Source organism: Muntiacus reevesi, chromosome 6 (genome assembly GCF_963930625.1).
Source record: "Muntiacus reevesi chromosome 6, mMunRee1.1, whole genome shotgun sequence".
NCBI lineage: Eukaryota > Metazoa > Chordata > Mammalia > Artiodactyla > Cervidae > Muntiacus > Muntiacus reevesi.
Genome location: NC_089254.1, coordinates 46,225,719 through 46,241,460, shown reverse-complemented (window position 1 = coordinate 46,241,460; position 15,742 = coordinate 46,225,719). Strand labels below are relative to the sequence as shown.

The 15,742-nt window shown below is 42.6% G+C and overlaps 1 protein-coding gene across 2 annotated transcripts in view; it reads right to left on the bottom strand.

The window, feature by feature from the left end:
• SLC26A4 (solute carrier family 26 member 4) overlaps window positions 1-524 on the bottom strand; it is a 53,846-nt gene extending 53,322 nt beyond the window's left edge. For both annotated transcript variants that reach the window (XM_065938752.1, XM_065938754.1), the window contains exon 1: window positions 360-524. In XM_065938752.1, coding sequence (XP_065794824.1) covers window positions 360-523 — 164 coding nt within the window. In that variant the 5' untranslated portion in view covers window position 524. The remainder of the gene's footprint in view (window positions 1-359) is intronic.
• Between the last annotated feature and the right edge of the window lie 15,218 nt (window positions 525-15,742).

Below are 15,742 nucleotides of genomic sequence, written 5' to 3'. Positions count from 1 at the left end.
CTCTTTGTAGTAAAGTCCCTTGTTCTCCCACTCTCCTCAGCCTAGCCTTCACAAGAAGACCGTAGGGACCCGCTGTACCCCAAGGCGCACTCCAGGTGCCCTCAAGAGAGCAGCACAAAGAGACGGCGCTCCCCGAACACACCCTCTCCAAAGTTGAGTTTCCGAGACTAGGGTCGATTCGGGCCGAGAGTGATGGAGCGACCTTCCCACCAGGGAGGCCAGAGTCCGTGACCTGACCGAAGCCGTCCCTGCAGGGCGGGCGCGGCATCCCACTCTCCGCCGCTGGGCACGCCGGCGGGTCTGCGCGCCCACATTCCCCGATTCACTGCGCCCCTCGCCCCGTCCGCCGCGGGCGCTACCTGCAGCCCTGGGCCAGGTTCTCTCTCAGCGTCTTGCGCTCTTTCGGGCGCTGCTCGTACTGCTGCTGGAAGGAGAGCTCGTTGTAGACCGGCCGCGAAACCACATAGCTGCAGCTGTACTCGGGGAGCGGCGGCGGCTCCAACCTGTCGCCCGGCGCTGCCATGACCTGCGAGGCGGAGGGCGACGAGCAGGGAGGAGATGGGGCGAGGGAGGAGAAGAGGAGGTGAAGACCGCTAGTTAGCTGCCTCCCGGCCCCACCTGCTGCAGTCGATCCCCGAGAGAGGGGTCCGCGCTCTGCCACACTCTCCGCCCAGGCCCGCCTCGGCTGGGTGCGCATCTCCAGCCTGCAGGAGGCCCTGAGGACCTCGGGTCTCGAGCCTACTTCTGCTGCCCGGGATTCCCGGACTCTTAAGAGAGTGAGTCCTGCGCTGGGGGGCTGCCGGAGCCAGACCCCGTCCCCTTGGATGAGCAGCCAGGGCGCTGTCCGCGTCCTGAAATCTCCCCAAACCCGGGCTGGGGCCCGCGACGCGCGCGCGGAGGGCAGGAAAGGACCCCTGTGAGCGTCCCCTTCTCCCTAAACCCGAAGCAGCGCGCAGAGCCAGGAGAGCCCTGGGAGAGAAGACCAGCCCCCGCGCCGGACGTGGGGCCTTCAGGCCACGTTCCCCGGGTCCCAAGGCTGCGCGCACGCTGCAGGAAAATTCCAGCAGCCGGGCGCGCTCTCCCGGAGACAGAACTTTGGGGAAAGGAGTAAGTCTCACACCTCGGCCTGTTTCCTAGCTTCCTTCTTGCTCTCAGCTTCTCAGAAAGACTGTACTGTCCCCTGCCGGGCAGCTCCATAGCATGTCCTCCCCCGCCCCCCGCCACCTCCACTAGTCCCATCCCCAACCAGCGATGCCTCCCCGGGAGTTAAGGCAGGGCGGCGTGGCGTGCGTTGCATCTACGGCGACGATCTCACCTGCTTCGACTCAGCCTGGAATGCCCCCGGGACAGCCGTTCCGCCGCCTTTATAGCGCTCTCAGAAGGCAGTGAGACGTTTTATTTACGGAGCAACAGAGACACCTTAGTCCAAAAAAGGGACACACAGGCAGCGGTCTTTCCCCACCTATCCTACCAGGAAAAAAAAAAAAAAAAAAAATCTACCCCTCCCTAATTCTTTCCCTTTCCCGAAACAGGAAGGCTGAGAATCTTACTGGCTTTCACCCAAGGGCCACCCAAATCCACCGCCCCTCAATTACTAACGTGGGCCTCGAGGTCAGGGGCGGAGCAGGCCCTGGAGAGCTTGTTACAGGAGACCAGAGCCCAGCGTGGAAGAAGAGGTCAGTGACTGCGAGGAGCGCTGGCCTTGACTCCTAGGTTGTATGAATCCGGAAGCTCCATGATCTGGCACACAGCTCTCAAACCAAGTGGGGAGGAGGAAAGGAGCAGCGGCCAGTTTTGCATTTAATAAGGCTTTGGATTTCTAGAAGGTCTTTCTTTGGTAGTCCCCAGTGAGTGGTGGTTATAGACAGTTCAGCAATTTATTCATAAAGCTTAGATACGAACTTTTCTGTGCTTATGTGTGTTTCACTTCACAATCAAAATCAAGTGCCCAGCTGGCCCCCTTTCTTACTTGACTGACCCTTTGGTTCTTGTATCTTTCTTCTCATTGATCTGAACTGTGAAAGGGGGAATACACTGAAGTAAACAAGAATCAAGACTAGAAGGGTGAGAGTGGGGAGTAGGAATCTATCCTATCTCCTCAGTATTTTGTCTTCTGCTAGGATAAATCTTGTTAAAGCCGACTCTTCTGGTTAAGATGAGGGGAAGTTCAGTAAACAAGAAAATTCTCTCCTGATTATCAACACCAACCTTCAGTTACCCAGCTGGAAAATTCAGACAGTGGTAATTTCATAAGCATTAGTAAACAGAATCCTCTCAGGAGGACCCTTGCTGTAAATCCCCTGAAGTTGTATTTGACTCAGTATTACCATGTGTGTGTGTTTCTGAGGAATAAGTAAATCAGTAGCTTTCAACAGATCTTCCAAAGCTTGTGCTCAGTCACTCGGTCGTGTCCAACTCTGTGACTCCATGAACTGTAGTGCTCCAGGCTCTTCTGTCCATGGGATTTTCCTGGCAAGAGTACTGGAGTGGATTGCCATTTCCTTCTCTGGGGGAAAAAAAAATTAAGCTGGCTCAGTGGTAAAGAATTCGCTTGCAATGCAGGAGATGCAGGTTCAATTCCTGAGTAGGGAAGATTTCCTGGAGAGGGAGATGACATCCCACTCCAGTACTCTTGCCTGGGAAATCCCATGGACAGAGGAGCCTGGTGGGCTACCGTCCATGGGGTCACAAAGAGTTAGAAATGACTTAGCGACTAAACAACAAGAACCACAGACTAAGTTTAAGAACCCTTGAAGATACAACCTAAAAGGAAAATCCAGGGACTACCTGGCTGTCCAGTGGTTAAGATTCTGTGCTTTCAATGAAGATGTGGTTTTGATCCCTGCTTGAGGAACTAAGACCCCACATGCTGCATGGCCAAAAGAAAAAAAAAAAAAAGGAAAAGAAAAAGAAAATCCAGGTCATTAAGTTTAGAATTTTTATCCATCTGCAGAGAATAATGTATTTGTATATAGGATTCCCCCTACCCCAAGACGTTTGGCAATGTCTAGAGACGTTGTCATGCTCAGGGGATGCTACTGAGATCTAATAGAAGGAGGCCAGGGATGCTATTAACCATCCTATGATAAAGTTTTCAGTCCGCCTAAGTTTCTGTATGTTATTTGAATGTATATTTATTAATAAATCATTATGTATACTAAATATGTGCATCTCTCTCCATATTTATAGTGTACATGCATTTTCTGTAAGTAGCATATTTATCATTGGATATCAAATTCAACTACACTGAAATAGAGGCAAGTTTTTTAATGTCCCCACTCCTCACACCCTCACACAAACCAGGTACCTTCAAGATTCAGTTAAAGCTCCTTCTCCTCCATGAACAGTGCTTGATGCTCTCAGAATTAATTCAACTACTTCTCTAAATTCTTTTGGCACCTTATCTGAACTTCTCCCTCAAGACACCTCTTACTATTTACCTTAGGACCATAATTTTATTTACACACAAGTTTTATCTCCCTCACTAGACAAAACTTCATGAGGGCAAGCACGATGACTCCTTATATGTCCTATATCACCTTCTATAACGTATTCTAAAAAGATAAATCTTTGACCCAAACATATTTTTTAAACAACTAAAAATTATACTGTGTATTGGTCAACAACTTTTTTTTTCTTTGTAGTAAAGGCTGTGTCACAGATATTTTTCCAGGTGAGTACATATAGAAATTCCTTAATTTTGTTAATAGCTGTCTAGGATTTCATACTATAGCTCAGTTCCATGGTAACGTCTCTCGATGATTCACAATTCTTTAATGATTTAACTTGGAGGCATTCTGTGTAAATATAAATATAAACCATGTCCCATTCTGATAGGCCTTTCTGTTCGCTGTCATTTGCTGTTTTGAACATTTTTTAGTCTGCTTCATTCAGCTCTGTGGACCACTTTGTGACTTGGTGATCATAGGTTGATGGTAGCAATTCAAAGGAACAAGGGATAGGGTAGAGGTCTCAGAAGGACAGAGGACAAAAAAAGCTATCAAATAACACTAGGAGTCAATGGTGTAACTTTCCTTGGAGAATAGACGGAATTCTTCTTCGAAATGCATTTTTCCAGGTGAGGATTCATTTTAACAATTATCAAAATATAATAAGACTTGCATGTACCTGGATGCATATATTGCCTTTTTGCTTGTTTGTTTGTTAAATGCCTTTTCTACTGAAGAAGCAAGCGGTGCATGGACAGAATGGCCTCTCCCTTACAGGTTTCTATAAAAATAAAGAACTACTTCTCTCATTGGTCTGAATTTGGCTGTCCTTTAAAAACAGAGAAGAGTAGGAGGTGGTAACAGCTGGCTCTATCCACCCAATTTATTTGTTATATTAAACACCTCAAATTACTCACTTTAGAATTCACCTGTTTCACAGAGGTGGGTGGTTCTTATTTACCAGAATTTAATCATTTCCAGAACTTCTTTCTAAAGAGATAGATGTGTCATTTCAAAATAAATGTCAGACAATATTATCGTTACTTTCCAGCACTTATTTAGCAATTAATGCTGATTTAAAATGCATTTTCTTATTTATATCCTTTAAGCATTTGGAGTGTAAGACAGAGTCCTCTATAAGATCTGTACACTCATTCATTCATTCATTCACTCATTTATTCATTCAAGGATGTATTAAGAATTACATTGGCCATGATACAATGACAAAGAAAGAAGTATGGACCCTCGTCTCATATCTGTAGGTGCAGCAAACATTACTACGTGGTCACAAATTGTATATTACGTTTTACTGACTCTAAAATGCACATTTTTTGCAAATCAAAACTACAATGAAAAAAAAAAAACTACAATGAGGTACCATCTCAGGCCAGTCAGAATGGCTGCTATCAAAAAGTCTACAAACAATAAATGCTGGAGAGGGTGTGGAGAAAAAGGAACCCTCTTACTGTTGGTGAGAATGCAAACTAGTACAGCCACTATGGAGAACAGTGTGGAGATTCCTTTAAAAAATGGAAATAGAATTTCCATATGACCCAGCAATCCCACTGCTGGGCATACACATCAAGGAAACCAGAATAGAAAGAGACACATGCACCCCAATGTTCATTGCAGCACTGTTTATAATAGCCAGGACATGGAAGCAACCTAGATGTCCATCGGCAGACGAATGGATAAGGAAGCTGTGGTACATATACACCATGGAATATTACTCAGCTATTAAAAAGAATGCATTTGTATGCACCTCTAATGAGGTAGATGAAACTTGAGCCTACTATACAGAGAGAAGTAAGTCAGAAAGAAAAACACCAATACAGTATATCAACGCATATGTATGGAATTTAGAAAGATGGTAACAATGACCCTATATGCAAGACAGCAAAAGAGACACAGATATAAAGAACAGACTTTTGGACTCTGTGGGAGAAGGCGAGGGTGGGATGATTTGAGAGAATAGCATTGAGACATGTATATTATCATATGTGAAACAGATCGCTAGTCCAGGTTCGATGCATGAGACAGGGTGCTCAGGGCTGGTGCACTGGGATGACCCTGAGGGATGGGATGGGGAGGGAGGTGGGAGGGAGGGTCAGGATGGGGAACACATGTACACCCATGGCTGATTCATGTGAATGTATGGCAAAAACCATCACAATATTGTAAAGTAATTAACCTCCTATTAAATAAAAAATAAAATGCACATTTTTCACATTTTATCAGGACTCATAATTAATGATGTGTTATAGTTCAATTAGCACTTTTTTTCTTAGTGGTTCATAAAATAATTGTGAGTTTTACAATTATTGGCATTATAGAATTGATAAAATATGAATATATAAAAAATCATAAGTAAGCTATATTTTTGAGTGATTTCCTGTTATACGAGAATGATTTGAGTCCTATGTTAGTCTAAATTGAGAGCAGTCAGTCTTGCTAAATTTTTCTGGTCTAGAGGGCAAATTTTTACGTAGTTTCTTCTTCCTCTTTTTTTTTTCCTCTTTTTTTTCTTCTCTTTTTTTTAACTTAAAAATTTCTTTAGTCAGAAAAATTGAAAAATAATGGAAACATACAAATAATACCCCAAAGTCTGTTTTTAAAATCAATCTAGATTCTGGTTTTTATCATTTTCTTTTTCTTTTTCTTTTTTTTTTTTTGGTTTTTATCATTTTCTACCTTTGAATTGTAATGTTTGTAGCTTATGCCTTAATTTTTTTTTTTTTAATGTAGAATTGAATTGACTCACTTCTGTTTGGATGCAGCATTTCACCCACTGTTAATCACATTTCAAACAGAAACTACACCCTCTTCACACTGGCATTGGTGAAAAACCAGTTGCCCAGGATAATCATTTTTCCCTGGGAAATTCAACTCTGATCCTGAGTTTTATTTTTATCACATTTGTTAATTTTCTCAAGACAATGGATGCTAAGTTTCTGCCATATTTAAACAGAAAGAGAACTTTAACTTTCTCTTTTTCTGATCTCTCCTCTGAACAACTGATTTGGCTTGCTTTCAGTAATCATACAGTTTTGTACACTATTGTTTTCTATTTATTTCCTGTATGTTACCTTTTCCCTCCTCTCCAGATATAAGATCTGCTCCTTAAAGTCAGAAATAGTATCTTATATATCTTTTATGGTATTAAAAAATTACATATAGCCTGTAATGAGCAACTTGGATAATATAGCAATTGTTCTTATTGCACCACCCAGATGGTCTCTGTTAAGTTTTTTGCTTATTTCCTTCTTACTTTTTTTTCCTATGTGCACACATCTATATATCTCAAGCAGGTAAGATTATAATGCTAGTCTTTTTTTTTTTTTAATATATAATGCTAGTCTTAATGCGTCTTGTGTCTTTACACAATACCTTGGCAAAGTTTGACAATGTAATAGATAAGAAAATATTTGTTAAATTATTGATTGATTTATCATTTAATGATAGGATCTTGAGAAACTATTAGGTAGAAATGAAACTTGTTAAAAAAAAAAAAAAGAAGAGAATTTAGGCTTCTAAAAGAAAATTATTAAACAAAAGAATTCTTTCCAAACCAATATAGCAGTCCATTCCAATTTAAAGCAAATTCCACTGCTGATAAAAATTTATTTGTATATAATTCAATAAATTTTCAGATAGTGGAAGAAACACCACATTCTTTAATATAAATCCAAATTTGATATTGTTTTAGTAAAATTATCTCTCATTAGATAAATGAAATAATTATACATTTTTTTAAGCAAAGAGTAATTCGAGGGCCCACTCAAGTTTTTATGATATTTGTCTTTCTCTTACTTCACTTAGTATGATAAAGTCTAGGACCATCCATGTTGCCACAAATGACGTTATTTTATTCCTTTTTATGACCGAATAATATTCCATTTTATATATCTAATACCACATCTTCTTTATCCTTTAACTTTTAAAGTTATCTTTGCACACCTATTCTATGAACATGGTTTGTCAATGGGGGAAGAAAGGGAAACTTGAGAAATGTTTCAAGAAAACACTAACGTGCTATGTTATCCTGAGTTGGATGTTTAAGTAATTCCATTCATTCATTCATCCATAGATACATAGATACATTTATTGATTCAGTGAATATCTTATTGTCAAACACCGTTTTAAGTTTTGGGGATACGGCACTGAACAAGTCTGACAAAGTTTCTGCCTTCAAAACGTTACCAAACCAAAACATGTTCACAGTAAAGACAATCTGCTAACGTGGAGTTATGATGAAGGGAAGAACAGTGTTTCTTGCAAGGCCAAGCAAAGAGTCCAGGCAGCTGAAGTTTAAAACACCTGAATGCGGGGTTTCCCTGGTGGTAAAAATCCATCCGTCAATGCAAGAGACAGGGTTCGATCCCTGGTGGGAAGATCCCACATGCCACGGAGCAGCTAAGCCCGTGTACCACCACTACTGAGCCTGTGTTCTGGAGTCAGGGAGCCGCAACTGCTGAAGCCCCTGTTCCTTGGTGCCTTAGGGCGCCTGCTCCACTCAAGAGAAGCCACTGCATCGCACCTAGAGAGTAGCCCCTACTAGCTGCAACTAGAGAAAAGTCCAGCCAGCAATAAAGACCCTGCATAGCCAAAAATATGAATAATAAAAAAAAATTTTTTTAAAGGCCTAAACTCTCCAAAGGTTTTCAGGGAAAACTTAGGGAGGAGATTCTAGGGTATGTGATCAGCTCATGGAAATTCTTCTGACTGGTTGGTGGTGAAATAATCCAGAAACAACATCATCAGCCTTCTGATTCCAACCAATCTGAGGTCTATGTGCTTGTGGGCAGCATACGGTAAATTTCTTCTGCCTGGTGAGGGTTTTGGTGTGTGCGAAACAGCTCGAAGGACATGACTCAGTATATTATCTATAGCACTTGAGGAGGAACTAATGGTCCCTGTCTTTGTTTAATGACTAAACTATTATTATTTGTCTTGTTTGACTTGTTCTTCCTGCATTGTCTCACTTCTCTAATTAAATTTATTCTTTGATTAAAGTTTTTCTGTAGACTGGGCGACTAAACACAGCATACAGACAAAAGGCAGGCAGAGGACTTTGGTGGGGAGTGAGGGAGGAGGGGTCTGTTCTGGGAAGGCCCATAGCGAGGGTGCTGCTCGGTTACAAAAGAATTTATAGGCTAGTTGATGACAGTCATATACACGAATAAGTAAATCAGATAATACTCTGTGATGATAAAAATCTGTTAGAGAAACAGAACGATGTCACACAGAATTACTGGTGGTAGCAGAGGGAGAAGGAGGAAGGATTTAAATGGAGTGGTCAGCAAAGACCTCTCAGAAGGTGACCAGCCCTCTGGAAAAGGAAACTGCAAATGCAAAAACTCAAAGTCAGGAAGGGGTCTGATGTGCTTGAGAAACTAAAAGGAAGGCAGTGTGGTTGAGATCCAGATAATGCAGATCTGGAGATACCAGAGTGAGAGACCTCAGCAGCATGTGATAATGACAACTCGCACTTGGGGAGAGAGGACAGACAGATGAAACAAGGCCTGTGCAGCCCATGAGAGGTCACAGGAGGAGGGAGAGGGGCTTTTCTTCTTCTGTAAAATGCAGATAATTGAACTCAGGTGGTGAGGAAAAAATACTTTGAACGGTTCGGAGAACTATTCTCTCAATAAGAGGTTTTTGGTAGCTATGTTTTTAAATAACATATATCAAGTAAACGGGAAAAATTAATATTTAAAATGTATGGGCTTCTCTGGTGACACAGTGAATAAGAATCCGCCTGCCAATGCAGGGGACGCAGGTTCAATCCCTAGTCTGAGAAGATCCCACATGCTGCGGAGCAACTAAGCCTGTGTGTCACAAGTACTGAGCCTATGATCTAGAGCCTGCTCACTGCAACTGGCAGCACCCGTGCATCTAGAACTTGTGCTCTGCAACGAGAGAAGCCACTGCAATGAGAAGCCGGAGCGCGGCAACAAAGAGAAGCCGCCCCCCTCCCAGCCCCGCTCTCTGCATCTAAAGAAAGCCCCGGCACAGCCCTTTAGACCCAGTGCTGAACTCTCCCCACCACCAGCAAAATGTGTCCTCTTGTTTCTAATTATTGCATGTGTGATTAATAATTTTATTGTTTTGGGTACTGGTAATGCCTTATGCTCAGGAAGTTTTCAGTAATCAAGGTAACTCCTGTAGATCTGAACAGAAATTGATCCAGTTAATCACACTAGATTCTTTTGGTGGAAAACAACAGCCTATTGTCTGAGGCCATTTACCTTTCTTTTACTGGGGAGGGGCACTGGCTGACAGCTACTTTGCTTTATAAAGAATATGCTTTTAAAATTTGTTCCTACCTCCACTGATTTACAAATTAGTAGCACCACAATTAATCCTAGAATCTACAGTCTAATTTTTCATTTAAGAATGAATCTTAAATATCAACAGAAAGAAAGCCTGTCAAGGGACAGACAGGTTGATGAAGAGAAAAAAAAAAAAAAAAGAGGAAAGGATGAAGCTGAGGGAGGCTGAAGAAACAGAATCAAAGGACTGAGATGGGAGAGAGAGATGGGAGGGGGAGACTCACGGCATTTTTTCCACTGGATGATTTGAAAACTCAACTGCTTTTGAGCATAAGTATTACCTTGAGATGAATATTGTTATTCCCATTATATAGATGAGGAGATACATACAGTTAAATAATTTGCCAAGGGTCACACAGCCTAGCTGAGCTGGAATCTGAACCCAAGCAGTTTGACTCCAAAAACCACTCTCTTAACTTCTGTGAAAATATCCTGGGGCTTTAGCAACATCTGCTTACCTCCCCACCCCCCATCATAGCATAGAATTTCTAGTTGTGTATTAGCAGCCTAGGCTTCATGGTCCCTCTGCTAATTTCAGCTTCTAATTCTCCCCTTGTGATACGATATTTAGATGTATGATATATACAGACAATGGTATACCATGTGATACTAACAAAGTGTGTTAATGTATAGGATGTAGAATGTATAGGAACACAGCAAGAAACCCAGAGTGTATTGTAGATGAGAAAAACGAGGTGCAAAAAAATGTGTAGAGTATACTCATATTTGCATTCCTGAAGGGCATATACATTTGCATATGATCTTAATCAGAGTCCTAGGAAGAGAGAGAGAACACAGTGAGGTAGAGTTAACGAAGGCACTGTTTACAAAAGTGCGGGGTAGGCTCAAGGAAAACCAATAAGGCTTGGTGACGCCCCTTGGGGTTACCTGAAGGGAAGTGTTAAAAATCTGGAGAAAAGAGCAGTCAGCCGGCCTAGCCTTAGGGGGCGGTGAGGAGGGAGCTGTTACCAGACCCAGTGTGGTTGGACAGGGTTGCTCCTCAGGCCCTGGGGCTTTCAGTATAGGAATAAGGCCTGCCGGTTCCAGGTCCAAGGAGGAAGGGGCTAAGGACAGAAGTACCTCTACTTCTTCCCTCCCGTCTGATTGGCCTGCGGCTAGGGACTTCCCCAACCTCCCTTCCTGCATTGCCCAATTCTACTGGAAGAAGTTAGAGAGCTGAGGAGAAACCTGTTGGCGTTACCCATCAGGTTAGCCTCCAGGGCACACAGTGGAGCAGAGAAAGCTGCAGTGACGATAGGGAGGGGCCCATGAAGATGCCATGTATATAAAAGTAGAATGTTTCTGGAAAAATTCACAAGACATTAGGGTCTGATGGAAGCAAGGGTGTTTTTTATTTTTTATTTTTCCTCATGGCTTGACTTTCAGGACCTCAGTTGCCCAACCAGGGGTTGAACCTGGACCCTTGCAAGGCCAAGCCCTAACCACTGGACCACCAGAGAATTCCTGCAAGGGACTTTTTAAAAAGTATACTTTATTTTAGAGCAGTTTTATTTTATTTATTTATTTTTTGGCTGCACCACATGACATGTGGAACTTCCCCCACCAGGGATTGAACCTGTGTCTCCTGCAGTGGAACCACTGGACCACCAGGGAAGTCCCAGAGTAGTCTTAGAATTACAGAAAATTTAAGAAGATAATATGAAGAATTCTCATATTAAATTTCACCAAAAGTCAATAGTTTTTTCAGATTTCCTTAGCTTTTAGCTAATACCATATTTGTTCCAGGATACTACATTGCAGTAAGTTTCATTAGGCTTCTTTTGGAACTAAGCAGGATCCCGTGGGGCCCTCCTGGATATAAAAGCCCATTTAAGCCCCTCATTTCTGGTTTGTTGAAAAATATTTGGTCTCTTAGACCTTCCCTGAGTTTCAAAAAGCAGACTTAAACAATGACTAATTCTGGAAGGGAGGGAATGCAGAAACAAAGAAAAAGTAGTCAAGAAAAATAGTTCAAGGATAGCTTCCTTTTCTAGTGTAAATCTGTGCTGCTCTGTTCCGCCTTACTCCTTCCTCAGGGTCTTAGAGTTGTAATAGGAGGAAAAGGGGCAGGGTACAACTTTTGAAAGAATGACATAGCCCAAGGACACAACATAAACCAGCTGAAATCAAACGGGACCAAGAACAACAGACTGGTTCCAAGTCGAAAAAGGAGTATGTCAAGGCTGTATATTGCCACCCTGTTTATTTCACTTATATGCAGAGTACATCATGCAAAATGCCAGGCTGGATGAAGCACAAGCCGGAATCAAGATTGCCAAGAGAAATATTAGTAACCTCAGATATGCAAATGACACCACCCTTATGGCAGAAAGAAAAGAGGAACTAAAGAGCCTCTTGATCAAAATGAAAGAGAAGAGTGAAAAAGCTGGCTTAAAATTCAACATTCAAAAAAATGAAGATCACAGCATCCAGTCCCATCACTTCATGGCAAAGATGGGGAAACAATGGGAACAGTGACAGACTTTATTTTCTTGGGCTTCAAATCACTGCAAGTGGTGACTGCAGCCATGAAATTCAAAAGATGCTTGCTCCTTGGAAGAAAAACTATGGCCAAACTAGACAGCATGTTAAAAAGCAGAGACATTCCTTTGCCGACAAAGGTCTGTCTAGTTAAAGCTATGGTTTTTCCAGTAGTCATGTATGGATGTGAGAGTTGAAACATAAAGAAAGCTGAGCACTGAAGAACTGAGGCTTTTGAACTGTGGTGTTGGAGAAGACTCTTGAGAGTCCCTTAGACTGCAAGGAGATCAAACCAGTCAATCCTAAAGTCCTGAATATTCATTGGAAGGACTGATGTTGAAGCTGAAGCTCCAATACTTTGGCCACCTGGTGTGAAGAACTAACTCTTTGGAAAAGACCCTGATGCTGGGAAAGATTGAAGGCAGGAGGAGAAGGGGACAACAGAGGATGAGATGGTTGGATGACATCACCAACTCATTGGACATGAGTTTGAGTAAGCTCCAGGAGTTGATGATGGACAGGGAAGCCTGGCTTGCTGCAGTCCATGGGGTCACAAAGAGTCAGACACAACTAAGCTACTGAACTGAATTGGGACCAAGATGCCAGACAAGACTAGACCTTAATCCTCAATCAGCAAGTGAAATGACACACTCAGAGGTGCCATAACAGTTCCAAGGCAATGTCAAAAGATCAAGAAGTGGGCAGCGGCACAAATCCTAGAGTTCTCCACTCCTTCCCAAAAATAGTTGGAATAATCCTCCCACTCACTAGCATGTGAAATTACCCAACTTATTTCCTGGTTGCTCTTGCCCTCTGCAATGGCCCACACTCTGGAGTGTGCTTCTACCTGAATCTGAATAAATTCACTTCTTACCAATCACTTTGTCTCTCACTGAATTCTTTCTGTGATGAGACATCAAGAACCTGAGCTTCATTAGGTCCAGAAACTAGGTACCATGGCTTTTGGCTGGATTCAAGTCCCAGCCATGTGGGTTCGAGTCCCAGACTGGGATTTGGCTGGGTTAGAGTCCCAGCACATGGGTTCAAGTCCCATTCAGTGGTAGATGGTTTCAGAGTCACTATGAACACTAAATCCCCATACCTGAGCTTAAGCCCCAGTAAATCCAGACCTCATCTTTACAGGATAGACCTCTAAAGACTCATGATGCCTGACGAAGAAGCCTGGAAGAGAAAGAAGAAGAAAGAAAAGGAGTTAGATATTAATCTTTCTCGGTATGATATAATGTTGAAAACTCCTCTGGTGGTACAGTGGATAAGAATGCATCTGCCAATGCAGGGGACATGGGTTCAAATCCTGGCCCAGGAAGATTCCACATGCCTCAGAGCATCTGAGCCTGTGCACCACAACTACTGATGGCTGTGTGCCTAGAGTCTGTCCTCCGCAAGTAGAGAAACCACCACAGTGAGAAGCCCACACACCTCAAGGAAGAGTGGCCCCCACTCACCACAACTAGAGAAAGTGCAGGCACAGAACTGGAGACCCAGTGCAACAAAAATAAAGAAATAGATAAGCTTTACAAAAAGATAACGTTGACAAACAAGTACAATTGATTCATTTTCATGGTCCCAATGATGCTGAAATACATATGAATAAAAATAATAGAAAATCATTCAAAAAGAAAAAGAAAAATTGTTCAAGTATAAAGCAGAGTCCTAGTTCCTCTTCAAAGGATATACTCAACGATTTAAAGCACATCGTTGAGCTCCTATGCAGAAATTGAGACCATCCCTCACTCCCCCACCCCCACCAGGTGGAGGATGCTGCCTACTTGGAGAGCCTAGATTGGTTGGAACCAGAAAGTTGATGATTGAGTTTTCTGAAACACTATCCTGTTACCTCACCACCAACCAATCAGAAGGAAGTCATGCATCCCGCATCCCTCTAGCCAAATGTTGACTTTAAAAACCCTTCCCAGGGGGAATTCTGGAAGGGTTTGAGCATAGACCACCCATTGTCCTTCCTTGGTATCCTGCAAATAAATGCTTTCATTCACTACTTTCATTCACCACAACCCCGTGTCAGTAGATTGGCTTTGTTGTATAGCAAGTGGAGTCAAGTTCCCTTTGATAATACTCTTGGCTGTGACAGACTTCCCTTGGTTTTGATGACCTTGACATTTTGAGGAGTGCTGGCCAAGTATTTTGTAGGTTGTCCCTCTATTGGAATTTGTCTGGTTTTTCTCATACTTTAATGGGGGATATGCTTTTTGGGGAGAGGAAAACCACAGAGGCAAATAGTCATTTTTATCACCTATCAAGGTTACATAGTATCAACGTGGCTTATTGTTGACATTGACCTTGAGCACCTGGCTGAGGTGGTGTTTGTTGGGCTTCTCCACCATAACATGACTCTCTCACCACCATTCCCCTTTCTATACTGTTCTCCTTGAAGAAACTCACTACATGCAGCACACACTTAAGGAGTAGGAAGCTAAACTCTACCTCCTCGAGGACAGATTATCTACATAAATTATTTGGAATTATTCTGCAAGGGAGGTTTGTCTCCTCTTTTCCCCATTTATTCATTTATTCAGTCAATCATTTCTTGATGTCTTTATGGAATTATTCGTATTTACTCTATGTGTGTGTACTCAGTCACTTCAGTCATGTCCCACTCTTTGTGACCCTATGGACTGGAGCCTGCCAGGCTCGTCTGCCTATGGAATTTTTCAAGCAAGAATTGGAATAGGGTGCCATTTCCTTCTCCAGGGGACCTTCCTGACCCAGGGATCAAACCTGCATCTCCTGCGTCTCCTGCACTGCAGTCAGATTCTTTTCCATTGAGACACTGGGGAGGTCCTTGTACTATAACCCAATGCTACCTTATTTGTTAATTACATTGTTCCTGCTTGGTTATTAGGAGATCTTCAGTTGCTCCTGTGCTCCTTTAACATGCCCCCATTAATGTAGGGTGGTTTTTTGTTTTTGGAGCATTCTCTTACTTTCTGGCATTACAACATGTTCCAGGCTTATCTTGTACATTTTTGTGTCAGTCCTGAAATCAGCCATTTCTCCAAGGAACTCTGGTTCACTTTATTGGGAAATGGTGATAGAAATCAAGATGTAGGTAATGGTTGTGCTCTTTGCTACTAGAACGTCACTGCTTACAGGCCCTCTCAGCTGACAGAAGAAAGAAACATATTTATTATACTGTTAAATAACATTTTATATTATATATTATGAAACATACTATGTACCAGCTCAGTTCAGTTGCTCAGTTGTGTCTGACTCTGTGACCCCATAGACTGCAGCATGCCAGGCTTCCCTGTCCACCACCAACTCCTGGAGCTTACTCAAACTCATGTCCATCAAGTCGGTGATGGCATCCAACCATCTCATCCTCTGTCGTCCCCTTCTCCTCCCACCTTCAGTCTTTCCCAACATCAGGGTCTTTTCAAATGAGTCAGTTCTTTGCATCAAGTGGCCAAAGTATTGGAGCTTCTGCATCAGTCCTTCCAA